The 27169-nt window shown below is 48.4% G+C and overlaps 1 protein-coding gene across 17 annotated transcripts in view; it reads left to right on the top strand.

Annotated features, from left to right (window-relative positions):
• Nucleotides 1-18441, top strand: part of DTNB (dystrobrevin beta) — a 299924-nt gene extending 281483 nt beyond the window's left edge. For 3 of the 17 annotated variants that reach the window (XM_030920977.1, XM_030920976.1, XM_030920980.1), the window contains 2 exons: nucleotides 7323-7482; nucleotides 8296-10573. In XM_030920977.1, coding sequence (XP_030776837.1) covers nucleotides 7323-7482; nucleotides 8296-8522 — 387 coding nt within the window. In that variant the 3' untranslated portion in view covers nucleotides 8523-10573. Of the gene's footprint in view, nucleotides 1-7322; nucleotides 7483-8186; nucleotides 10574-11768; nucleotides 12231-16362 lie in introns of those variants that run through there. The other 14 variants (XM_030920984.1, XM_010383015.2, XM_030920988.1 and 11 more) reach the window with 11 other exon arrangements.
• The last annotated feature ends 8728 nt before the right edge of the window (nucleotides 18442-27169 follow it).

The raw sequence follows: 27169 nt of genomic DNA, 5'->3' as shown, positions 1-27169 counted from the left end.
TTTATCAATTACGTGAGAAATACCTACAAATCAGTTGCAATGATTTATTCTTGTATTAATTTGTTTAATCATGATTTTGTCACATAGATTTTGAATATTTGCTGTTGCTAGAAACTCTGATGCTGATGTGGTTAGAGAGATGTATATAAATATTTAAATATACATAAATACAGATTTATGTATATTTATATTTACGTATATATCATGATATATTTATGTGTATTTATATATTTGTAAATATGTATAATGTGATTTATATATTTATGTATACATATTATGTGATACATAAACTTTTAAAAATTTTTAAGTTTTTTTATTTCAATAGGTTTTTGGGGAACAGGTAGTATTTGGTTACATGCAAAAGTTTGTTAGTGGTGATTTCTGAGATTTTGGTGCACCCATCATCCAAGCAGTGTACATCGTACCCAGTGTGTAGTCTTTTATCCCTTGCCACACCCCACCCTTTCCCCGAGTCCCCAAAGTCCAATGTATCATTCTTAGGCCTTTGTGTCCTCATAGCTTAGCTCCCACATATAAGTGAGAATGTACAATGTTTGATTTTCCATTCCTGAGTTACTTCACTTAGAAAAACAGTCTCCAGTTCCATCCAGGTTGTTGTGAATGCCATTATTTCATTCCTTTTTATGGCTAAGTAGTATTCCATGGTGTATATATCCCATTTTCTTTACCCACTCATTGATTGATGGGCATTTGGGCTGGTTCCATATTTTTGCAATTGCAAATTGTGCTGCTATAAATGTGTGTGCAAGTATCTTTTTTGTATAATGACTTACTTCCCTGTGGGTAGATACCTAGTAATGGGATTGCTGGATCAAACAGTAGATCTACTTTTAGTTATTTAAGGAATCACCACACTGTTTTTCATAGTAGTTGTACTAGTTTACATTCCCACCAACAGTATGAAAGTGTTCCTTTTTCACTGCATCCACACCAACATCTATTATTTTTTGAGTTTTTTATTGCCATTGTTGTAAGAGTGAGGTGGTATTGCATTGTAATTTTGATTTGCATTTCCCTGATAATTGGTAACTGGAGCATTTTTTCATATACCTGTTGGCCATTTGTATATCATCTTTTGCGAATTTTCTATTCATGTCCTTATCCCACTTTTCTATAGAATTGTTTTTTTCTTGCTGATTTGTTTTCTTTGTAGATTCTGGATATTAGTCCTGTGTCAGATGTATAGTTTGTGAAGATTTTCTCCCACTCTGTGGGTTGTTTGTTAACTCTGCTGATTATTTCTTTTGCTGTGCAGAAGCTATTTAGTTTAGTTAAGTCCCATCTATTTATTATCTTTGTCGCATTTGCTTTTGGGTTCTTAGTCATGACGTCTTTGCCTAAGCCATTGTCTAGAAGGGTTTTTCTGATGTTATCTTCTAGTATCTTTATGGTTTCAGGTCTTAGATTTAAGTCTTTGATCCATCCTGAGTTGATTTTTTTTATAAGGTGAGAGATGAGGATCCAGTTTCATTCTTCTACATGTCTTGCCAATTATCTCAGCATCATTTGTTAAGCAGTGTGTCATTTCCCCATTTTTTGTTTTTGTTTGCTTTGTCAAAGATCAATTGGGTGTAAGTATTTGGCTTTATTTCTGGGTTCCCTATTGTGTTCCATTGGATGTGCCTATTTTTATACCAGTACCATGCCATGCTGTTTTGGTGACTGAGGCCTTATAGTATAGTTTGAAGTTAAGTAATGTGATGCCTCCAGATTTATTCTTTTTGCTTAGTCTTGTTGTGGCTATGTGGGTTCTTTTTTGGTTCCATATGAATTTAAGGATTGTTTTTTCTAGTTATTTGAGGAATGACGGTAGTATTTTGATGGGAATTGCATTGAATGTGTAGATTGCTTTTGGCAGTATGATTATTTTCACAATATTGACTCTACCCATCCATGAGCATGGGAAGTGTTTCCATTTGTTTGTCTCATCTGTGATTTCTTTCAGCAGTGTTTGATAGTTTTCCTTACAGAGGTCTTTCATGTCCTTGGTTAGGTATATTCCTAAGTATTTTATTTTATTTTATTTTATTTATTTTATTTTATTTTATTTTTTGCAGGTATTCTGAAAGGGGTTGAGTTCTTGATTTGATTCTCAGCTTGGTCGCTGTTGATATATAGCAGAGCTACTGATTTGTGTACAATAATTTTGTATCCTGAAACTTTGCTGAATTCATTTACCAGTTCTAGGGGCTTTTTGGATGAGTCTTTAGAATTTTCTAGGTATACAATCATATAATCAGCGAACAGTGACAGTTTGACTTCCTCTTTACCGATTTGGATGCCCTTTGTTTCTTTCCCTTGTCTGATTGCTCTGGCTAGGACTTCAGTACTATGTTGAATAGAAGTGGTGAAATTGGGCATCCTTGTCTTGTTCCAGTTCTCAGGGGGAATGCTCTCAACTTTCCCCTGTTCCGTATAATATTGGCTGTGGGTTTGTCATAGATGGCTTTTATTACATTAAGGTATGTCCCTTTTATGCCAGCTTTGCTGAGGGTTTTAATCACAAAGGGATGTTGGATTTTGTTGAATGCTTTTTCTGCATTTATTGAAGCGATCATGTGATTTTTGTTTTTAATTCTGTTTATGTGGTATATCACATTTATTGACTTACATATGTTAAACCATCCCTGCGTCCCTGGTATGAAATCCACTTGATCATGGTGGATTATCTTTTTGATATGCTGTTGGATTTGTTTCACTAGTATTTTCTTGAGGATTTGTGCATCAGGGATATTGGTCTTTAGCTTTCTTGTTTTGTTAGATCCTTCCCTGGTTTTGGTATTAGGGTGATACTGGCTTCACAGAATGATTTACGCAGGATTCCCTCTTTTTCTATCTTTTGGAATAGTGTCAATAGGATTGGTACCAATTCTTCTTTGAGTGTCTGATAGAGTTCAGCTGTGAATCCATCTGGTCCTGGACTGTTTTTTGTTGGCAGTTTTTGTATTACCATTTCAATCTCGCTGCTTGTTATTGGTCTATTCAGAGATTCTGTATCTTCCTGGTTTAATCTAGGAGAGTTGTATATTTTCAGGAATTTATCCATCTCCTCTAGGTTTTCTAGTTTATGCATGTAAAAGTGTTCATAGTAGCTTTGAATCTGTTGTTGTATTTCTGTGGTATCTTGTTTCCTTTCTAATTTAGCTTATTTGGATCTTCTCTCTTCTTTTCTTGGTTAATCTTGCTAATGATCTATCAGTTTTGTTTATCTTTTCCAAGAACCAGCTTTTGGTTTCATTCACTCATTCATTCATTCATTTTTGAGACGGAGTCTCGCTCTGTTGCCCAGCCTGGTGTGCAGTGGTGTGATCTCAGCTCACTGCAGCCTCTACTTCCTGGGTTCAAGAGATTCTCCTGCCTCAGCCTCCCGAGTAGCTGGGATTGGAGGCGTGCACCACCATACCCTGCTAATTTTTGTTTTTTCAGTAGAGATGGGGTTTCACCATGTTACCCAGACTGGTCTCGAACTCCTGACCTCAAGTGATCCACGCACCTTGGCCTCCCAAAGTGCTGGGATTACAGGCGTGAGCCACCATGCCTGGCCTGTTTCATTTATCTTTTGTATTGTTTTGTGTGTGTGTGTTTCAGTTTCATTTAGTTCTGCTCTTCTGCTGGGTTTGTTATTTCTCTTCTGCTGGGTTTTGGCTTGGATTGTTCTTGTTTCTCCAGTTCTGTGAGGTGTGACCTTAGATTGTCTGTGCTCTTTCAGACTTTTTGATGTAGGCATTTAATGCTGTGAACTTTCCTCTTAGCACCGCTTTTTCCATATCCCAGAGGTTTTGATAGATTCTGTCACTATTAAGTTCAAATAATTTTTAAATTTCCGTCTTGATTTCATTGTTGATCCAACCATCATTCAGGAGCAGATTATTTAATTTCCATGTATTTGCATGGTTTTGAGGGTTCCTTTTGAAGTTGATTTCCAATTTTATTCTAATGTGGTCTGATAGAGTACTTGATATAATTTTGGTGTTCTTAAATTTACTGAGACTTGTTTTGTGGCCTATCCTATGGCCATTTTACATTTCTATCAGCAGTGTATTAGGGTTCTAATTTCCTCATATCCTTGCCAACACTTGTTACTACCTGTCTTTTTTATTATAGCCATCCTTGTGGGTGTGCAGTGGTGTCTTATTATAGTTTTGATTTGCATTTCCCTAATAATATTGAGCATCTTTCCGTGTACTTATTGGACATTTATATATCTTTGGAGGAATGTCTCTTCAGATCCTTTGCCCATTTAAAAATATTATTTATCCTTTTATTATTGAGTTGTAAGAGGAGTTCTTTATATATTTTATATATAGATCATGTATCATATATAATTTGCAAACATTTTCTCCCTTTCTGGGGGTTAACTTTCACTTTCTTGATGGTATTCTTCAAAGCACAAAAGTTTTACTTTTGATAATATTCAGTGTATCTAGTTTTTCTTTCATAGCTTGGGCTTTTGATGTCATATCTAAAAAGTCATTGCTTAGGCTGGTGCAGTGGCTTATGCCTGTAATCCCAGCACTTTGGGAGGTCGAGGCAGGTGGATCACGAGGTCAGGAGATCGAGACCATCCTGGCTAACCTGGTGAAACCCCATCTCTACGAAAAATACAAAAAATTAGCCGGGCGTGGTGGCGGGTGCCTGTAGTGCCAGCTACTCGGGAGGCTGAGGCAGGAGAATGGCATGAACCCAGGAGGCAGAGCTTGCAGTGAACCAGGGTAGCGCCACTGCACTCCAGCCTTGGGTGACAGAGCAAGAATCTGTCTCAAAAAAAAAAAAAAAAAAAAAAAAAATCATTGCCTAATCCAAGATTATAAATCCTTCCCCCTATGTTTTCTTCTAAGAATGTTGTAATTTCAGCTCCTATGTTTAAGTTATTGATTCATTCTGAATTGATTTGTCCATATGTTGTTTAGTGATATCTTTTGAAAAGCAGAGGTTTGGCTGGGCTCAGTGGCTTACACCTGTAATGCTAGCACTTTGGGAGGCCGAGGCAGGTGGATCACCTGAGGTCAGGAGTTCGAGGCCAGCCTGGCCAAGATGGCGAAACCCCGTCTCTACTAAAAATACAGGAATAGCCAGGCATGGTGGCATGCATGCACCTGTAATCCCAGCTACTCTGGAGGCTGAGGCAAGAGAATCGGTTGAACCCAGGGGACGGAGGTTGCAGTGAGCCAAAATTGTGCCACTTCACTGCAGCCTGGGTGAAAAAGTGAAACTCCATCTCAAAAAAAAAAAGAAAAAGTTTAAAATTTCAATGAAAGCCAGTTTATCTGTTTTGTTTTGTTTTTACATATCATAGTTTGGGTGTTTTCTTAGAGAAGTTTTATAATTTTAGCCCTTACAGTTACTATGATCCATTTTAGTTTTAGCTCTTATAGTTACTATGATCCATTTTGATTTAGTTCATGTTTATTTGTATCATGGAAAGATCTCAGAAAGCATGCTAAGTGATTAAAGCAAATTGCAAAGTCATATGAGCAGTACAATACCAGTCATGCAAAATTTAAAAGCATGAAATACCATTTATTATTCATAGCTATGTATGCACATATAGGTTAAAAGTTTCACACCAAAATCTTTGATAATGGTTGCCTCTGAAGGGAGGAGAGGAAAGAACTGGAACAGGAAAGAACTGGTGGTCAAAGCAGTCTTCAGATTTCTCTGCAATATTTTTAGGTTGAAATACATTTGACACGATATGAAGTTACCAATTTGGGGTGGTTAATTATGTTGTACTTTTTTAGTTTTCTGTATTTTTTTAACTTTTTGAAATATACACACATACGTGTACACACACACACACACACACACACAAATGATTCAAAGTAAGAACCACAGAAAACAATCCATTTCTGTTGAGTTTGGTGGCCACACGGTTGAAGCACTGCAGTGGGGTGTCGTGTGTCCAGCCTGTCCACCTGTTCAGGGCCCATTCTGTTTGTATGTGGGGTTTCTGAGCTAGCTCCCCAGAAGGATAACTATCTTCATTTGAACTCACTCTCACACTTTGGCTTATAGTTTTTCCAGTTTTGCTTCCACAGAAAACCCTAGTCCACCTGTCACACTCAGTTCCTATCGTGCTGAAGAGCTCCAGAGCCCACATCTCAGTGAGCGGCCCTTGATTAGTTTTCTACTTTTATTTATTTTATCCTATTGCTCAAACTTTCTCCACAACTGTACCAGGGCCTCCCAAGGAAAGCTCAGTTTCTGCTTACTACGTGTCCTTTTCACCTTGTCCCTGCGGGGTGGCCCCAGACAGCCTCACTGTGTATGTGCAGTGCGTGTGGCATGACTGGCCCAATGGCCCCGCTTGCAGCCTGCAGCCAAGCTCCCCACATGCTCAGAGCATGCCCTGGGGGAGTAGGGGCGCAGCCTGCAGAGTGCACACTGCCACCCTTGGAGTCAAGGGGTTCTTCCCATGCCTCCTACTGGCAAGCTGTGTTGCCTGACACAATGCTTTCTTTCCATTCTTCTTTTCCTTCTATAAAATGGATATAAAAATATACACCCTGGCTTGGTGTGGTAGCTCACACCTGTAATCCTAGCACTTTGGGAGGCCAAGGCAAGCAGATTGCCTGAGCTCAGGAGTTAAAGACCAACCTGGGCAACATGTTGAAACTCCGTGTCTACTAAAAATACAAAAAATTAGCCCAGCATGGTGGCGCACGCCTGTAGTCCCAGCTACTCGGGAGGCTGAAGCAGGAGAATCTCTTGAACCTGGGAGGCGGAGGTTACAGTGAGCTGAGATTGCACCACTGCACTCCACCTGGGCAACAAAGCAAGACTCTGTCTCCAAAAAAGAAACATATACATATATAAATATATACATACACACACACACTCACACACACGTATGTCCTTTCCACTCACAGGTTGCTGGGAGTGGGTGGGATGGTCCAAATGAGAATGTGTACATGAATGTGTTTGCAAACAAAATGAAAGCTGTTTGCGTGTTACTTCCTGCCCTGCTAGCCAAGCCCTTCTAGAGCCCTGGCCCAGCTATACAGCTCACTCTGTCTTCCTGAGAGTCCTCCACCACTCTGTGCCAGCCTCTTCTTTCCCTCCCATTCTTGGTCTCTTCTTATGATGTTCTTTCTTCCTGCCCTGCACGACCCCTTCCTTTTTTCCTTTTCTTCCTCTCTCCAGTCTTGGAAGCAGCCTGACTCCTTCCTTTCAAGTACGATCTTGTACCACTGAACTGAGGCCCGCTGGCTGGCTCTGGTTGACGGAGAAAAAGTACTTTCTTTCTTCCTCAAAGAGGTCAGGTACTTGAGATAACATATTTTCTCTCTTTGAATCTCCAGGCTCAGGCCACAGGGTCACCACATACATCGCCCACCCATGGAGGCGGCCGGCCGATGCCCATGCCAGTGCGCTCCACGTCTGCCGGCTCCACCCCCACCCACTGTCCGCAGGACTCACTGAGCGGAGTTGGGGGAGACGTTCAGGAGGCCTTTGCACAAGGTGAGTTTCTGGAGCAGAGTTCAGCGGGGAGCTGAAGGGATCTGCAAACATGGACAAGATTCCTGCTGAGGTTTTTCCATTTCTGTTTTGTGCTCTTGGCTTGATCAGATTTTGACAGTGTAAATAAGTCAGGTGCTGGCCCCTTCTCATGAGACTGGCTGGTCTCCAGCAGGAGGGCTGCAGGCTTCCGATGTGTGCCAAGAACAGGCCTCCTGGGGTTCTCTGCCCTTTTTTCTGGATTATGGGAAGTGCTTTGTCCTTTGAGCTTCGTCTCCTCCAGAGGAATTGGATGGAATAATTCCCTGGCCTATAAGGGACTGTAACAGGCACCGTAACTGGGACCGTGCTGACAGCATAGTGTGCACGCCATTGCCACAGTCATCAGAGGAGCTGGTGACCAGCAGTATTAAGTAGTTGGGTGGGGATTCAGAGGGAAGTCCTGCTGGGGCTGGAGGTGAGAAGGGGAGGTGGTGGTGGTGGTTGTGGAGAGTAGAGCCCCGCCCCCACAAGGCTGAGGAAGACCTCGGTGGAATGCCTATTCTGGAACCCGGCTCTGGATTGTGTGGTGGTGGCAAAGCATGGAATTGACAGAATGCTGCTCCCTAGGTAGAGAGGGCAGACGGAGAGGGCCCAGTGGGCTGGTGCCTCCTGCCCCCGGTGTGGCTGGGAGTGGGTGGAGCTGCTGCGGCCCCATCTCCCCTTAGGTATTCCACACCTGTGTCCTCGGGCCTGGCAGAACGGAGGTGTTTGCTCAGCCGTCTCTTCTCCATGCTCACCGCCCCCGGCATCCCCGTCTGCTCTGCCTCTCCTCAGGTACGAGGAGAAACCTCCGCAATGACCTGCTGGTGGCAGCTGACTCCATCACCAACACCATGTCATCCCTGGTGAAGGAGCTCCATTCAGGTGAAACCCAGAGCTCCCACCTGGCTTCCTGGCCTCCCCTGCCTTGGCCGCGCCCTTCTCACTTCCTCGCCAGCTCTGGCAGAACGTCACCACCCAGCTCGCACCACCCCATTTCACCACCCAACTTTGCCTTCTAGGAACACATTGGATGTCTCTGCCCAGAGAGCCTCTGTCACACAGGATTGCATAGGGGCGGTTTCACATTCAGGCCTATCTCAGGAGTGCATCTTGTGGAGCAAGCTGAATTTGGAGAAATTCAGACCTTTCAGTGCAGGCAGGCCCCCTTCCTCACTTACCCCGTCTTCCATCTGTGCTTTGTCCACAGCCTCTCTCTCCCTAGGCCTGACCGACCGCCTCATTCTGAAGCTTCCCTGGAAGTCTGGAGCCGAATCAGCCAGGAAAGCTCTGGACCTTCCCCTGCTGCCTTTCTGCTCTCTCCTGTTTGATTTGGTTTTGAAGCCTATTCCTTCCTTTTGTCCGTAACCAGGCTCTGATTTCACCTGAAGTTCATGACCTGAGTCTGTCGCCTCTTCCACTCCTCATGTTCAGCTCATCTGTGACTTCTTTCTCAGTCTCTCCATCACCTCGCCACATCAGTGACTTCCCAAAGACCTTTACCTTACATAAAACCCAGGAAAGAGAGAGAAAATAAAAGGCCATTCACGTATCATCCCATCTCCAGGAATCTCCATGACTCTGCCAGTTACGTAGGGGCCAGAGTCACTAACGATTTCACAGCAGTGGGGTTTCCGTGTTTTCTGTTAAACTAATGGTTTCCCTTCCTAAGTGCTGTAGGTCACTCACACTGATGGTTCTCTTTTGTTTCTTTCCACCTAATGTAGTGCTTTTAAATACCTTGAAGTAGCTTAACAGGGCTATTAAATAAAAAGATAAAGCAGTTTTTCCACAGACCATTCAAACACATAGATTTATTCAGACACTCTTAGGGAAGGCAAGCCTTGGGTATTTTTCAGCCCTTCGTAGGAGAAAGCTCACATGTTTCGGGTTGTCATGGGACTGGACAGAGCCCCCAGCTCTGCTCTCAAGTCTGCCTGTTTTCATACAGACCAAAGTGACTATGTGGCCCAGTCTGCTCTTTCCAGTCAGTTGAGGTCAGACGCTGCTTCTCTGGTTTGATGGTGTCACCCTCTCCATTCTAGCACTGTTTCTCAACCCCCATCAGAAGCACAGCCCCCCTCTGTACACATGAACAGAAGAGGTGACAGCCTTTGGGATGACCTCACAGGTGATTAGAAGGCACTTTCCCTAATACAGCTCCCCACAGATGCCAGAAATCCCACTTTTAGAGGAAATTTCTTACGGAATTTCGGGCCATGGAAATTAACTACACTTGTACTTCATGGCCACTTCTTAGAGTTTATGCAAAATAAGTGGCTTCTGCGTTCATCTTGCTAGGGTGAGAGGTCATTAAATACCGTTAAGCATAAAGCACATAGAGACCAAATAGCTTCACAAAAATTTAAAGGTTATAGGAATACTCAGCAGTGTCTCATAGTAGGAAAGAATGGTTTCAACAAAATTATATAGTGTAATTTGGAAGGTGCCTTAGAGAGCACATTGTCCAGTCCCTTACTTTAGAAATGCTGCATGTGCTTATCAGAAAAGTTGTCTACCTAAGGTCGTGCAGCTTGAAGGGGGAAAGCTGGTCCTAGAACTTGGGTCTTCAGAGCATTAAGCCAGAGATCTTACTCCCCTCCAGGATAAGACATCAAACCCAGAGTCCCAGAGGCCCCTTTCCCTGATGTTCTCTCAGTCACTGAAGCCTGCAGGTAGATGTGGACCAAAGCCACACATGGCATGGTATCCCTCTAACATGCAGACATAAACTCCCTTTACATGTGAGGGTACCAATTTCTCAATGAATAGAACAGCTTTGCCCAACACCAACACGTTTTTACTATCTCCTTGACAGTGACTTGACAGGTTTTTGTTCCAATGAGATGACATACTTAGATTATCTTTACATATAGTCTATACAGTATATACATACTGTATATACATAGCTTGTACTCCTCATCTTTATAAAGTTTTTTCACAGATAATGGAATCCTAGAATTGGAAAGGATCGAGGCCAGGCACAGTGGCTCACACCTGTAATCTCAGCACTTTGGTAGGCTGAGGCAGGTGGATCACCTGAGGTCAGGAGTTCAAGACCAGCCTGACCAACATGGTGAAACCCCATCTCTACTGAAAATACAAAAGTAGCCGGACGTGGTGGTGCATGCCTGTAATCCCAGCTACTCAGGAGGCTGAGGCAGGAAAATCACTTGAACCTGGGATGCAGAGGTTGCATGAGCCAAGATTGCACCGCTGCACTCCAGCCTGGGCAACAAGAGCAAAACTGCATCTCAAAAAAAAAGAGAAAGAAAAAAATTGGAAAGGACGTTAGAAGTCATTTAATCCAACTTGCCACCCAATAAAACAGTCCTCTGAATATTTCCAGTGAGCTCATTCATGATCAGCTCTAATCACTGGAAAGTTCTTCCTCAGTGGGGAGCCAAAATCTGCGTTTCTGTAATTGATTTATCCCTGTCCTCCAAAGCTACCCAGGACAAGCTCAGTCCCTCCTCTGCAGGCTCACCTGTCATGGGTTGGATGGCAGATGACAACCCTTCCTAGTGTTCTCCTCTGTAGACTGCTACACCCAATTCCTTCAACCTTTCCAAACGTGACGTGGTTTTCTCTTACCAGCCTGCTTGACCGCACCAGGATGTGGCCATTTTCCAAGGCTCCTATTCAAAGTGCACGCCCAGGGCTGGGCACTCTGCTGTCCATCACAGGGGATCTTGTCCCTGCAGAGCACAAGGCATCTGTGACCCTCTTGAGTGGCCCCTGGAAAAGCACCTTAGACAGCATTAGCGCTTCCCACATAGCCACTTTGCACTGTGCGGTCATTTTAAGTTTATCATCAGCTAAAACATCGGATTTTTTTTTTTTTTTTTTTTTTTTTTTACAGAACCCCATATTAATCTAGGTATTCCCCCACCATATATTGTATGGTCACTTTCTTAAACCTGAATGCAAGACATTAGATGTCTCCCTGGTCATCACCACCTGAGGGCAGACAGGCATAGAACGGAGGCACGCAACCCCACACCGCATGCCCCCCGCCCCGGTCAGGAAAGTGAGTGATGTGACTGCACTGCTCCTTGTGGGCTCTGGGCTCACGGGCTCCTATTCAACAGTGCTGGGGCGTGGGCCACACAAGTGCAGACTGGTGAGCTGAAGCACCCTCAGAGGCCTGCAGCCAGGAGCTGTTAGCTAGAGTTTCCTCCCAAGCCTCAGCAGTTGCTTTGTTCACCCTCCTTCTGAACTGGTCCTGTGCTGAAGGGTCACTGGCCTCCCTGGACTTGTTTTCACAGCAGAGGAAGGTGCAGAGGAAGAAGAAGAGAAGATGCACAATGGGAAAGACAGAGGTAAAGGCAGCTCAACAGGACCCCTAGTTTAAATGGGGAGCCAGAGCTCATGGATGAACTTCCCCCACTTTGTTTCTGCCATCCTCCCTGCCACCACCTTTCCCAAAGCTTTCGGACCCGAGTTCCCTGTACCTACTTTTCCCATCTGACAGTCAGGTTTTACCTTCCAGGAGCCAATGTCAGTCGATCACCAAGAGCTTCATTTCCTGATCCTGGGATAGGTGGTTGGGATACAGGAAGCAGATACAAGTAGAACACAAAAGATGACCCTTTGACTGGAGAAGTTTATGATCTAGTTAAGAAAGCAAGACCAGGCTGGAGCGCGGTGGCTCATACCTGTAATCCCAGCACTTTAGGAGACTGAGGCAGGTAGATCATGAGGTGAGGAGTTCAAGATCAGCAGCCTGGCCAACATAGTGAAACCTCGTCTCTACTAAAAATACAAAAAATTAGCCAGGTGTGGTGGCAGGCGCCTGTAGTCCCAGCTACTTGGGGAGGATGAGGCAGGAGAATTGCTTGAATCCAGGAGACGGAGATTGCGGTGAGCCAAGATCACGCCACTGTACTCCAGCCTGGGCAACGAGTAAAACTCTATCTCCTAAAAAAAAAAAAAAAAAAAAAAAAAAAAGGCAAGACCAAAAATGCAAAATAAACAGGAGATCAAATGAAGTGGCAGAAAAAGCTAATCATAAAACTTTCAGCATATAAGTATAATAAGGGTTTCTGAAAAGGAAGATATTATTGTGGGCCAGAATAGCCAAATGGTTTTGTAGCTTCGTGGAAGAATAAAAGCAAGAAGGGAAGGTGTCAGCAAAGGACAGGAGTGCCTTCCTAGTTTCGTTATATATTAAACCTGCTTAACTTAACGTGACATCTGGGAAGAGCTACACAGAATGATTTTCACGTATGATGATCTCATCTAATCCTTAACAACACTGTGAGACAAATTCGAATATCCCTGTTTTACCCATGAGGAAATAGACTCAGAGAACTGTTGTTCATGTAGCTGTTAAATGGCAGAGATTAGGCCAGGTGTGGTGGCTCACGCCTATAATCCCAGGCCGAGGTGGGTGGATCACTTGAGGCCAGGAATTCGAGACCAGCCTGGCCAATATGGTGAAATCCTGTCTCTACTAAAAATACAAAAATTAGCCAGGTGTGGTGGTGCATACCTGTAATCGAAGCTACTTGGGAGGCTGAGGCAGGAGAATCCCTTGAACCCAGGAGGCAGAGGTTGCAGTGAGCCAAGATCATGCGACAGCACTCCAGCCTGGGCAACAAAGAGAGACTTTGTCTCAAAAAAAAAAAAAAAAAAAAGCAGAGAACTGGGTCTTTCTGACTCCAAACTTCATGCTCTTAATCTTCATCCTTCTATGTTATACTGAACAGAAAACAAAATTTTCTTTGGATATTTGAGGGTGAGCTGTTCCTTCTGTTGCACATTAATGTGTTAGTTGCTGGATTCCTCCTAAACATCAGCTCCCCAAGGTAGAGATTTTAGTCTGTTTTGTTCATGTTGTGTTCCAGTGCCTCGTACTTAGTAAGAGGTCAATAAATGAGCAAATCAAAGGAAATAAATGGGGTGATGAGATAGAGAGTATCTTACCAGAGGAGAGAAATGCAATGGCTGCTCACCCCAAGGAGGTAAAGGTTGAGGAGAAAGATGAGGAGGAGCCAGCAGCAGCCCTCCCAGGGAGGAATTCTGAACAAGGCTCGGCGGAGTGAAAGAACCTGCCAGGTGATAAATGGCACAGCCTGAGTTTAACTCCAATACCCATGCTTTAGTCTGAGCAGAACTGGTAGACTAAGGGAAGTGGAGTGGTCTTATTTAAGGAAGGATGTAAGTCAAGTGGCAACTACAGGTAAGGAAGCTGTGACAAGAAAGGGAAACCTATGGGACAGCAGGTCTGGAGTGTTCTTGGCCCATAGGGGCTGGTGTGGCTAAGAGAGAGAGGTCTTTGGAGTCTCAGGGGGCAAGGAATTTGTCAGCAAGGAACTGAAATTGCTGAGGAAGAAACTGGGAGAAGAGGAAGAACATTCTGCAGATTCTGAAATCATCTAGTGAGTCTGAGCTAGGCCTGAGAGGAAGTGGACAGCAGCACCACTGAGTTGAGAACGACGTATGTGGCATGGACGCCAAAAGGTCAGACTAGGCTGGCCATGGTGGCTCACACCTGTAATCCCAGCACTTTGGGAGGCTGAGGCGGGGGGATCACTTGATGCCAGGAGTTTGAGACCAGCGTAGGCAACATAGCAAGACTCCATCTCTACAAAAAATAAAAGTAATTAGCCAGATGTGGTAGTGCACACCTGTAGTCCCAGCTGCTTGGGAGCCAGAGGCAGGATTGCTTCAGCCCAGGTGTGTAAGGCTGCAGTGAGCCATAGTCATGCCACTGCATTCCAGCCTGGGTGACAGGGCAAAGTCTTATCTCTAAAAAATAAAAATAAAAGGTCACATTAGAGAGAGTAGTGTTTCAGACATCTAGGAATGCTTCATAGAAATGTAGAAATAGTTGACTTCTGCACACACATAAGAAAGAAGGCAGGAGGGCAAGAGGTGAAGAGATACACAGAGATAAATTTACACTGGTGTAAACACATGCTGCAAACACATGCACACACACACACGCCAACCAAATCCCAGCATTCATGTGGAATGTTCCTGGCTGAAGATGTAACAGCTGCATCTCTGGCCTCCCTTTACTTGCCCCTCCCTTCCCCAGTAGCTTTTTCCCATGGCCTCTCCTCAGTCCCTTTCACTCCCCCAAAGCAAACCTAGGACTCTGCCCCAGCCACTGAGGCCTTGCCCTGGCCACGAACTCCAGCCCTTATCCTGGTTCCATTCTGAGTGTGGGCCGTGCCTCACATGGGAATCAGACCGGGTTTCCCTTGCCTAGCCCTCCAGGCCCCAGAGTGCTGTCTCATGCTGCACCTGCACTGCCCTGTCCTCATCAGACTGGGTTTCCCTTGCCTGACCCTCCAGGCCCCAGGGTGCTGTCTCTGCACCTGCACTGCCCTGTCCTCATCAGACTGGGTTTCCCTTGCCTGACCCTCCAGGCCCCAGGGCGTTGTCTTTGCACCTACACTGCCCTGTCTGCATCAGACTGGGTTTCCCTTGCCCGGCACTCCAGGCCCCAGGGCGTTGTCTTTGCACCTACACTGCCCGGTCTGCATCAGACTGGGTTTCCCTTGCCCGGCACTCCAGGCCCCAGGGCGCTGTCTTTACACCTGCACTGCCCTGTCTTCATCTCTTATTTCTGTGCCTCTTGCCCTTAGAGCTCCTTGTCTGTCTTTTAATGCATATACCAGAATGTCTGTATGTCTATGTGAAATCTTTTTGTGGGAATGCCTGAATTTTATGTGACTTTCTGGTGTCATCCCTAAGGCCAAGAGTGTTAATAGTTGGGGTGAGAGATGGTAGAGATTTTATGTTTGACTCTCCACATTATATAGGTCCTATGATATGTCCCTGAAACTATAATGTAGCTGATACATAGGCATTTTTATAAGACTAAGTGTTTTTGTGGGTGGACCTCCTGATTCTCTGCCATGAGCTAGGCCTGAAATTTTACAGACCTAGAACTAACTGCAGTCACCTGGACACCAGAGATCTGTAACTGTCAACTATAGAGAGAGAGAGTATATTTGCTTCTTTGGGGTTGAAACCATGCTGACATAATATAAACAGAATTTGGTCAGCACTGTCAGGCAAACAGTCTGCTCGATAGGGAAACTGTGAGAGTCAAATGGGACTTTTGAAGAATCTGGACCAAGCTGAACTTCCCTGCCATATTCACCCCTACCTCAAGCCTCTCCCTGTTCACCCTCGCTGGCTGGCTGGCTGCATCCTGGGGAACGCTTCTGCTCCATTGGGGTACCCTTCCTCCTATGCATCTTCTCAGAGAAGTGTAACCAAGACACATAGAAGAAGCACAGACTGACACCTTCCCCCATAGTACATCTTCTCCACCCTCCAAAGCCTCATGTTATGCTCCTGTGTCCTTCAGAATCTCCCCTCCCAGACCCTGCCATCCCGGTGTGGGGGCTGTAAATCCAGTTTGCATCCATAAAGAGCCCTGGTGCAAGGCTGGACAGCAGTGGCCCTCAGAGAACAGAACAGGCTCTGGAGGGGCCAGGCAGTGCTCGAGCCCCGGGTGAGCAAGCGCATGGCTTTTCAAAGCAGACCATCTGCAGGAGGGGGACTGCCCTCACCCAAGGTGCAGTCCCTTGGGGAACTTTCAGAGCTGGGTGGGCTTTGCCCCCCTCATGTAACTGCTCCCTGGGTTTAAGGAGATTTGATTCCATTGTTAATGACTTTCCTTCTGAGAAGCATCTGTCTCCATGGCTGCCTTGGGTTGGCTATGGTAATGGAAAGTATGACTCTACCCTGCTGTCATACCTGGGTGGGAAAAGTCAACATACGAGTAACAGGGGAGAAGCAAGGAAGCCCCTGGGGTGGGTGGTTCAAGGAAGCATAGTCTGGGACATGAGAAGACCTGGCCGTGACCGCAGTGTGTGGTTTCTGCCCGTGCTGCCACAGGTTAGCAGAGGAGCCGGACACAGAGGAAGCTCAGGTGAGTACAAAGAGTCCTCTGCCTCCCCACGGCCCCTCCCTCCTTCCTCAACATCTTCCCTTCCCTTCCCTTTCTGCAGTCACAGGTCCCAAGCCAGGACAGTCCTAACAGGTGAAGATGCAAGAGCCTGACTGTCCCTTCCCTTTGCCCACCCTGGCCATGTGCCCTCCTTGCCCTATTTCTAGGCCGTGTCCTGTCTTGCACGGCACTGTCTGCATGCCTAGTCCTTGGGCATGGCCTGTGTCCTCTGTGTTGGGATGGCATTGGCAGACCCAATGCCGTTGGTTGAAACAGGGCGTGCTGAGCAAGGCCACCTCCCTGGGGAGCACTGCCTCCCATGCTCCTTTACCACAGCCACTGCCCACTTCCTTCCTGGGATCCAAACCACAGCCAGTGCGTCCCTGGATTCTGTCACCCAGCACTGCACCGAGTCACAGTCCCTAACCCACAGACGTGATTCATGCAGGATCACACTACATAGAGGGCTGACCAAGCCGCTACCCATGGTGCCCGGCCAAGCTGCACCGTCTCACTTCCTGAAGAAGCAGTGCAGAAAAGTACAGACTGCCCCAGTGGCAGATGCTCATTGCCTTTAGGAATTCATCATTCCCATTTTCCAGCTCAACACCTTAACTCTTTCTAGTCCCAGCGCCAAGATATCAGACTTTTCCATTTTAAAATCTTGCCTTCCCTCCCCCTTCCCCCACTTCTTGTATTTAAAAATTAGGCATCTTCCTCAGGTGAAAAAGCCAGGGCCCTAGCCCCACAATCCAGAAAAGGGGTTTTTTCAGACCTTCCCAAGTCTTGTCATCCTAGAATAGCTTCTGGCCCTCTCAGCCCTCTCTGCCCAACTGCGCCAGGCCATTGAAGGGCTCTGCCCGTTCCCCCGGGGCCCCTGCAGTCTCAGCCTGCGCTGACTCTGGATTGTGCAAGCTGAGAGGTGGGCAGCACCTGGGCCACGCGCATTCTCTTGCTGCCCTGGAAATCACAGTGCCCCAGGGGCTAGGAGAGACGCTTCTCCCTGAACTCACTGTGCGCATTCAGGCAAGGCCCTTTCCCAAGCAAGCCTAGGCCGTGGCAGCCGAGGAGGGAAATCAGGAACTGACTCGCCCTGCAGGAGCCTGCCAGAGCCCCTCTTTCCCCCCGGGCAGAAGGAACTGGGGTGCAAGGAAACGTGGCAGAGCCATGTGCCCCCACCGCCTTGTTGCACATGGAGGAGACCAAAGCCCCACACCAGAAGCTCTATGCCAGAAGCAGAATTGGAGCCGGTTTTTCTGCCTCCTAATCCTGCCCTCTCTGACCCACATCAGGGGTGATGAGAAACACCAACAGTCGGGAGTTCAACGAAAAGCAGTAAACTTGGGCGCCGCGGTTCCATGGATGCCCAGGCCTGCGCTCTGATGGCCTGCGGCTGAGGCTTCCTCCCTTTCCTCTTAGTATTCATTGGCACACCTCAGTCCTCCCTGCCCTTGTCCTGGGCCACAGTTCTTCCCAAGAAAGCACCCCATTCCAAACCTTGCATTGTGAACCCAGTTCTTCCACGGAAACACTTCCTGACCCTTAGGAATGATGGCAGAGGACCCTAGGTACCACCCCTCAGCTCAACGCTTGAAAGGCGCCCAGCATCCTAGCAGCTCCTCCCCGCAGGGCCTCCTGTTCACAGTAGATGTTAGCAGCTTTTTGTCCTGAACCCTCAGCAGTGCCCGTGACTAACGGTGAGTGTGTCTTGCGCAGGCACAGAGGACGAGGAGCAAGCTGGCGCCGACATGGCGAAGGCAAGGTCTTCCCCCAGAGGCACATTCCTCTCCATCTTTCCACCGCACACCTGGACCAGGCTTGCAGGCTGCCAGACGTCACTCCACCCGCCAGGGAGAGGGGAGCCAGAGCCGGTGGGAAGCGGGGAGGGGCTGCGTGACACAGCTGGTGGGCCTCTCTCTGCACAGCCCTGCATGTACTAGCACCTTCATCACTCCCCTCAGGGCATGGTCTCATCTCCGCATCAGGAATTTACCTGGAGGTTGAAAAGAGAAAAGAAAAAGCACCAAGCTCTTGTGTGTTTGTGACCTGATGGAACTCTGCCTGGCGTCTGGCCAGCACGTGGGGTGTTCCCAAACGTGGGGGCACAAGTTTCCTTATCTTTGACCTTTAAAAACCAACAGGTTTCTTCTAGCGAGCAAAGAAAGCGTCAGGCCTTGCTCGGCTCTGTAGACATTCACACCCTGGCCACGGTGCTAAAAATAGCCTCACACTGGTTAGGCTTCCGCCCGCCCCGTGTGATGCCGCCGCCTGCAACCCGGGAGGGAGGGGCGGAGATCGCGCCGCAGCCGCGCTGGCCGCCTGGCAGAGGGCGGGAGGGACTCCCTGCGCCGCGGACTCCGTGGCCGCCAGGGGGCGCGCCGCCGGGGGCGCTGCTCGCAGCCTTTCGCCTTAGGGGTACATTGGGCTCGGGTACACGTGATCAAGTCCCGTTCCCGGTGATTTTCATTTATTTTTTCCTCCTCCCTGGGCTCCAGGATGTTATTTTTAGCAGAAGAACTGCTATAAATATTTATAAAGGGCAGTGACTGTAATGAAGCGAGAAGCCCCACAGCTGGCTCCCTGGCATCCCCCACCCACCTCTGCAGACCCCTGACCTTGGCTTTGAGGAGGTCTGTGCAGAGCCGGTGGGATCAACTCCTGGCCGCGCACGGATGGAGTCCCAGGGAAGCCTGCCAAGGCCCAGTCAGGGTAAAATAGAAGGGGTGGATGTTCACTCCTTCCATCCTTTCCTCTCTGTCTCTTCTCCCCCATAGCTCATCTTCCCATTGGTTGGCACTGTGTCCCCCCGAACTTTCCACAGGGTTCCGCTCACCGTGGCCCCTCTGGCCTTCCAGGCAAGCAGGGATCCCTGTTTCCAAGGGCATGGGGCCCTCTCTTCTGCCCAAGCCCCTGCTGACTCTGAGGCCAGCACTCAGGTACCGGGTGCACTCTGCTGATGCCGGTTCTTGCTACGGTTGATGTCTTGCAGAGCTAGAATATCTGCCATTACCTAAGCCCGGAGCTCCCTCATGACTGTTGGCATCTGCTTTAGGACCCACATCCCTGTCAGACGTTTGGAACTGGGTCCCTTTCCTCAATCCTGGCGAGGAACACAGGTGGTCATCACGGAAGATGGGCACTTCCGTCTTAATTGCTCTGGGACCACTGAGCAGCCTAATTGAACCTAGGTAGACGGTCTTTTGAGAGACTGCGGCATCACTGACTCCTGGGTGAGCCAGGCTGCCGTGTAGCACCATAGCCTGGGCTGGCGCTGCTTTTCTGTGCTGGAGGACTCCTGGAGGGCTACCTAATACATCGTGGGTACCTTGAGGAAGCAACAGCTCCACCAAGTTCTTGTCCATAAGTCCCAGCCACCCTGAGCCTCCTCTTCCCTTCGTGGCCCCTCTCATCTGCTGGTGAGGCTTCATCCACTGGCAGACGCGCCCCTCTTCGCGCTGCTTACTGTGTTCCTGCAGCCCATAAGCGCTTCCGAGGGGTGCAGTTGCTATGGCAATGCCTACAGCCATCTGAATTCCTGCTGCACCTTCTGGAAGAAAAGAGCTCATGAAGAGGCATTCGGTGGATTCCCAGTCTGGCCTCTGGCCTCTGCACTGCCAGGGGTCAGCTGATGGGTTACATGCTGGACATGTGGGAGGTCAGTAGCCCGCCTTCCTTGGGAAGACACTCTCTGTAGCCGCAAGCCTCATGTGCCTGGACGGGTTCTCCTTGTGTGGATCAGAAAACTAAATGAAATGTCCTTCTCAGGGCTCCTAGGTAATATACTGCACCAGTGGTTCTCAGACTTCAGCATGCCCGTGAATCCCCTGGAGGGCTTGTTAAAATATGGATAGTGCGGCCATGCCTCCAGAGTCTCTGATTCAGCACGTCTTGGGTAGAACCAGAGAATTTGCACTTAACAAGCTTGCAGGTGATGGTGGTGCTGTTGGTCCAAAGACCACCCTATGAGATTCATGGGACGACACTTAGATGAAGAAAACAAAGCAGTGCAGGAAGACATTGCCTGTCAGTGAAGAAAGGCCAGAGTCAGCCACCTATTTTAAAGGAAGAAAGGGCCCTGGGGATGTGTGCTGGAACTAGGATCCCTAGTCTAAGTTGGTTTTGGTCCCCGGCAATCAATAAAGACTCTCCCAGACATGAAGGGGGGCAGCACTGAGGCAAGGCCTGTAAGTTACAGAAGACCAACATCATGGAGGCCCAGTGACTGAGGGGGTTACTTCTCAGTCTAGAGTCTCAGTGGTAGGGGTGCTGAAGGCCTGCCTGGCTCAGGAGGGATGTCAGGGGAGAGGGGATGTTGCAAGCACCTAACCCCCCGCAGCCAGAGCCTCGACACCAAGATGCTTTCCCCAGGATGCAAATACCATCTTCCACATGAAACAACATCCAGGCCCAGATGGGCTGCTTCAGCCTCCCAGAAGCTCTGTCTCCCATGGGCGTTATTCTTTTCAGAGGGAAAATGATTACTAGAGAACCTAGTAATTCGATGTTACAGGCCTCCCCAGTTAAAGTAGCAGATCCCAGGGACTCTGATGCCTTCTCTGCACTTAACCTCGCTTGGGAAGCCAGGACTCTGTAGGTAGCGAGCTTGGAGTCTCTCCTGCCTCCTGCACAGGCATGTCTGCAAACAGGTGGAAGACACTGGCTCCATCTTCCCTCTGCCTCCTACTTCCAAGGGTGGACAGCTGGAGTAGGACCATGGCATAAAAGAAATGGGCGTCAAATCCTTTCACCAGTTCCAGAAAGCAATATGAGTCTACTAGTTCTGTGACAGTTTGAATGGATTGTGAGTGCTTTCATGTGGAAAATTTAAAATCTCTAAGGGAGGTCATGAGAACTAGAACTTGCTGGGAATGGAGGTGGGAGGCAGGTGTTGAAGACACAAACACCAGGTAGCCATCCTCATATTTCTGAACTAAATGGAGCCTGTCATTGATAAAGGTGGAGATTCAGAAGGGACTCACAGGCTAGAGGTGAAATTGTTGTTTATTCAGGAAGATTCTTCATGGGCACCAACCGTGTGCTGGTCACGAAGCCCCTTCCTCAGGCCTTCAGGCCTCACTGGCTCCAGGGTCTTAGAGCTTAAGGTTGGAATCTGGTCTCGGTTCACAACTGTACACTGAAGGGTGGGATTGGAGGAACCGCCTGCCCTATGAACACACCAGACTCAGGACAGTGGGTGCAAAGTGAGGCCACCTAGGGGAGGAAAAGGCTGTGATCCCTACTCAGAGTCTGTTCTAGGTGCTGAAAAGGATAGGTCTTTGGGCTCATGGGTGGGAGGGGAGACTGGGAAGTGTGGGACCTGAGGAACCTAGGGGTGTGTCCTTGAGTTCAGGAGTCACGGCGAACATACAGAGACCTCACAGCCCCCTGGGACCCAGCTCACTGCTGGCTCGGAAAGAGTCCGTTACCACGCAGTCAGCGATGGCCTCGGCCAGCCCCAGCAAGTCCTCAAGCAGGTGGCAGAAACACCTGTCCGAAGCTTGGCCTTCAGCAATGGTCACACTCCCAGGCAGAGTTCATAGGCCTGAAGCCAGGGGTAGTGGCACAAGCAGATAATCTCACCCCATTTTGGTGAGGGGCACAGAGAGTCCTCAGAGCACAAGCGTGGCTGTGGGCACACCCTCGCGGGGCCCCTGGCTTGGACGGTGCAGGCCACAGGTGCTGCTGTTCTCCCCAGGAGAGCAGCCTGTGCTGGAGCGCCGGAAAGCAAGGCCTCTGGCTCAGCGCCTGACTCAGGACTGGAGCAGCTGGCCACCCTGCCCCCCGCCTTCCGGCCTGAAGGGCACCTGTACCCATCAGGCTTTTTGTTCAGGCCTCAGCGTGTGAGCCACGCTGTCTCCACCACCGTGGTATGTCCCAAAACCTTAGTCACTTTGTCTCTTTCCCTCTCTGCCTGGAAATGCCTCCTGTGCCAGGCACCCATGGCCCTCACTGAGGAGGTTCAGCCTGGGCCCCACGTCTGAAGCATCTGGGAGTCCTCCCCACAGCTCCTCCCAATCCCAAGCCTCTTCCTTTCCTTTCCATCAGAGGAGGCCCCATGGCTCCTCCTTCCTTCTCTACAAAACCTATTGGCCATGGGTGCCGGCAAGAAGCAGCATGTCCTCTGCTTCCCAGCCAGAAACAGCAGGGAGCTGCCCTGGTGAGGACCCTGCCCTCCTTGGCCTTGCTCATGTGCCCTCTTAGGGCTGCCCTGATGGGCTGGTCTTTTGGAAGAAGGAATATGCCCTGGGCCTGCTGAGAAAGAGGCCACTCAGCGAGGAGGCAGGCCGCCCAGGAATCGCTCTGGCTCAAGGGCCTTGCGCAAATGTCGGCTGTGAGGGAGCCAGGCGGGAGCTCCTGCAGAGACGCTCGAGCTTCCTTCTGGACCAGCTCCTCGGGATGAGCCAGGATGGGGACAGTGGGGCTGAGGGTTAGCAAGGAAGTCTCCAGGCTGGGCCGGGACACAGCCCCTCCTCCGTGGGCTTCTCTTTTCTCCTGATTGCTGGTTGGTGTTTGTCCTACTTTCCTCATTGCCTAGGCAACCATTCCGGGTTCACCCTTTGCCACCCAGCCTACCCCGGGAGCCCAGAGCCTAGCTCTTCCCACTCCCGGAGGAGGAGAACAAAGAAATGAGGCATACCGAGAACAGCAGGGTGACGCCAGGGACACGTGGGCTGAAGAACCAGGGGCAAGGAGAGGGAAAGACAACGAAAGGGATGGGAAGAGAGGCAGAGCTGGAGCTGAGGGGGAGCCATGGACACTGGGATACGGTGGCCGCACGGCAGGTCTGAGGCCAGGAAGGCGGAGGAAGGAAGCCAGGAAGGGCCCTGGGGTAGAAAAGCTGGGAAGGAGGCCGAGTTGAGGTGGACTCTCCGAGTCACATCCTGGGCTTGTGGGAATCGTTCCTTTGTCCCGTTGTTTCCACAGCTCATTAGCCCTGGATTTTACCCTAATTAGATCCCCACTTGCTTTCCACCAGGATATCCCATTAGCCAGGGCCAGGGCTGCAGATGGCCTTCCGCTGGGATCCTGCCCCCTAGCCCGCCCCCTGCCCCACGCGCAGTCCCTGGCCTCACTGGCTGCCTCCTCCACCCCAGAAGGCTCTTAGCTCCCCAGCCCCGCCCTTCTCCCCACATCCCACCCTTACCCCAGCCCGGTCTACAGTGCCCAAGGCGGGTGATGGAATTTCCCTGGTGGGTGTCGGCTTCAAGGAGTCCAGCTTATCTTCCTGCCTTCCGCCATCACTGTTGAGTCGAGAGGAATGAGATTGGGGTCATTGGGAGGCCTCTGGAGCGGAACTACAAACCGTGGGGTTTAACGCCAAGGTGGAGCTAGGAGAGGCCCTTGTTCAACACTCTGTTTACTGAGGCCCCTACCCTGACGGCCCACGCCCCCTCGCCTAACTACTCTTTACCTGCCCCCATTTTATGATAGAGCCTGGGTCTTTATTCCTCCGCGTGCTGTGTTAAAGGGCGACGGCTCCCTGGACTAGGTCACTCCCTCACTGTGTTGTGCACACACAGTTCCCCGCAAAAAAAAAAAAAAAAAAAAAAAAAAAAACTGCCTTTTAACTCAGTACACTCAGGCACACCCAAGGCAGGAACTCACTTCCAGCAGGGGTCTGGGGGATCTTCCAAGCTCAGAAACCACAGCCAGCCCCAGCCCCCAGGGCCTAGAGAGCACCATCCAGACACTGTGGAGAGGTACCGAGAAAATGGAGCTCTGCTTGGGGAAACCAGAGAGCAGAGTTGCTTAAAGACACCTAGGAGGGAGTGAATAAAGGAAAACACTAGAACCGAAAGTATAGCGAGATCGTGACACACAGGATAGCGTGTGGCCATTCTGTAAGGTGCATGCACGTTGGGCTTCTGAGTCACTGGTGACCAGATCCAGGTGGGTTTCTTCAAGAGGTCTTGGTTCTAAAGGGAAGGGAACAAGTGCATGTGAAGTACCTACTGTGTGCCAGGTGTGCTCACCTATGTGATCTTAGTGTCATCTGCTCAGCAAAACTGTGACGTGATGTTATCGGTTCCCACGTGAACAGGGCCTGGAGAGGTCGGGCGTCCTCACGTAGTTAGAAAGGAGAAACCCCATCTGTCTGTTGGGCTCTGATGCTCCATCACTTCCCACTGTCGACGAAAAGAGTCGAGCTCTGTAAAATATTTGAAGATTCTGAGCCAAATATGAGTGGCTATGACCCATGACACAGCCTCAGAAAGTCCTGAGAACATGTGCCCGAGGTGGTCGGGGCGCAGCTTGGTTCTATACATTTTAGAGAGGCAAGAGACATTTACATTTAAGAAATTCACTGGTTTGGTCCAGAAAGGCGGGACAACTCAAAGGTGGCGGGTGGGAGGGGCGGTGGTTCCAGGCTATAGGTGAATTTAAACATTTTCTGGTTGACAATTGGTTGAGTTTGTCTAAACACCTGGGATTCATAGAAAGGGAATGTTCAGGTTAAGGTAAAGACTGTGGGAAAAGTTCTTTTGAAGTCTAATAGTGGCTGCCCTTAGAGACAATAGATGACAAAAGTTTCCTATTCAGATCTTAGTTAATCTCTTTAGGATTGGGAGGGTCAGGAAGAAAAAGATCCAGCTTCTATAATAGAGATTCTTTACAGATGCAAATTTTTCCTCCACAAAAAAAAAAAAAAAAAAAACAGCTTTATGCAGCGCCATTTCAATATATGGCAAAGAAACATGTTTTGGGGTAAAATATTTTTATTTTCTTCCTTGTCTCATAATGTTATGCCAGCCAGAGTCAGGCTGGAAAGTAAGTCACAATATACAGGGTTAAATAAAACCCATCTGATGAGAATTTATGATTTGTAGGGCATGACTCCGCAGACCCCTTAGATAGCAATTTGCGCAAGATTTAAAAATCAGAGTTTAGTCATCACCACGGTGTCAACTTGCTAATGTGATGGAATGGCAGCAAGATTTCAAAGAAGATTTTGAGGGAGAGAGCAGGGAGTGGCTCAGGGAAAGAAGTGCAGTGTTGAGTCAGTTGGCTTAATGGGAACCTGGTTTGCCCATTTTGAAAACCACAATGGAGAAATAATCACCCAGATCTGCTATTTTTTCACCTTAAAACATCCTGGGGCCCGTCATCTTGCACCCTGGCTCTGCAGAGCAGGACTGGAAGGTCTTTGGGGGCCCCGCTCCTCTGAAGGATCACCCACCCCACCTGTCACATTCCTCCCTGGCCAGGCCTCACACTAAAGAGACTCACCAGGCTCCACCAACACCCACCCCAGACTCTGTACAGGGGAATCAACAGAAATGGAATCTTTAGCCCCACAAAGAGGCTGTGACATTCCCACTGCCACTTAAGGGTTCAGGCTTGTCAGAGAGTCATATAATGTTCAAGTGTGTAGGAACCATCAGGACAGCTCAAGAAGCCAAAGCCAGGCAAATCAGATGGCCCAGGGCCACATGGGGAGGGAGTGGCGAGGTCCCTGCAGGCTGTGTTGTCCCTTCCAGGCCTCCTCTGTCACCAGAGGAACTGCTCCTACTGCTTAGAATCATATTAAACCTTTGAATGGGGTGTGTAAGGACACTTTCCCCTGGAAAAATACTACATCACTCACTTCATATCCTGGCCTTAGGCCAACTGAGCCTTCACCCCACCCTCCCTGCCTAAGTCACCTCACCAAGCATCCTCTGGCACTGATGACAATGCTTTTGGCCTGGTAACCAAGGTTTCCTGACCACCTGATGGTAGGGCCCCTCCACATGGGATATTCATCCTCCCAGAAGCAGGTCTTCCAATGACAGATCTGCACTAATGTGACCAAACAGAGGGCGTCCTCCTCCTCTCTCTGCTTCTTTTAAGTTCCTTGCAAAATTAGTGGGACAAATAAGTACAAGTTGCATGAAAATGACAAACAGTTCTTCATTTGCCATCCACACCAGGAGCACGAGGTCCTGGAGCCCAGCTGTGCATTAGATGTTGTCTCTGCAGCCCAAGGTAGGAGGCTGCAGAACAATTGCACAAAGCAATTATTAATCACCAAATATACGGGACAGAAGAGTGCTAAGGGAAGAAGAGTCCAACCATAAATAAATAAAATGGCAGCAAATTAGGAAATAACAGAAACCATACTGTCTCATGACGTCCATTCACTTGCTCATCACAGCCTATCCAAGGCTGCTTTCAGAGTTCCAGTGAGTTCTTCACTGTTCCCTACTCTTGTAAGCTCTTAAATATGCCTGGTCAGCTCCTCTTGCTTCTTTGTTTTTTAAAAACATACTAAAGGAACTATTTTTGCAGCTAAACCTTCCTCCTCAGATAAAACTTCACTTCACTGGCTCTGACTTTTGAAGCCAGGCTTTCCCTCCTCTGAGCCAGCGCACCTCCTCTGAGGTCCGTTTCAGTCTGGAGGCCTGTGGTGATGTCAGTGTGCCTCAGCTGTTTTCAATTAAACCCCTCTCGCTGAGCTGAATAAATGGCTTCAGCAAGCTGATTTTCCAAAGGGTCCACCTTATTTTGAATCAATGTGTTAAAATAAAATCAACTCAACCTGAAACACATACAGTGCAAATAAATACATCTCTTCACAGATTTACCTTAAAAGTTGCAAGGGCAGTCTGGGCACGGTGGCTCATGCCTGTAATCCCAGCACTTTGGGAGGCTGAGGTGGGTGGATCACCTGAGGTCAGGAGTTCGAGACCAACCTGGCCAACATGGCGAAACCCCATCTCTACTAAAAATACACAAATTAGCCAGGTGAGGTGGCGAGCACCTGTAATCCCAGCT

This window comes from Rhinopithecus roxellana, chromosome 17 (assembly GCF_007565055.1).
Source record: "Rhinopithecus roxellana isolate Shanxi Qingling chromosome 17, ASM756505v1, whole genome shotgun sequence".
Classification (NCBI taxonomy): Eukaryota; Metazoa; Chordata; class Mammalia; order Primates; family Cercopithecidae; genus Rhinopithecus; species Rhinopithecus roxellana.
The sequence above is the reverse complement of the archived record's forward strand: the minus strand, read 5'-3'. Positions and strand labels throughout refer to the sequence as shown.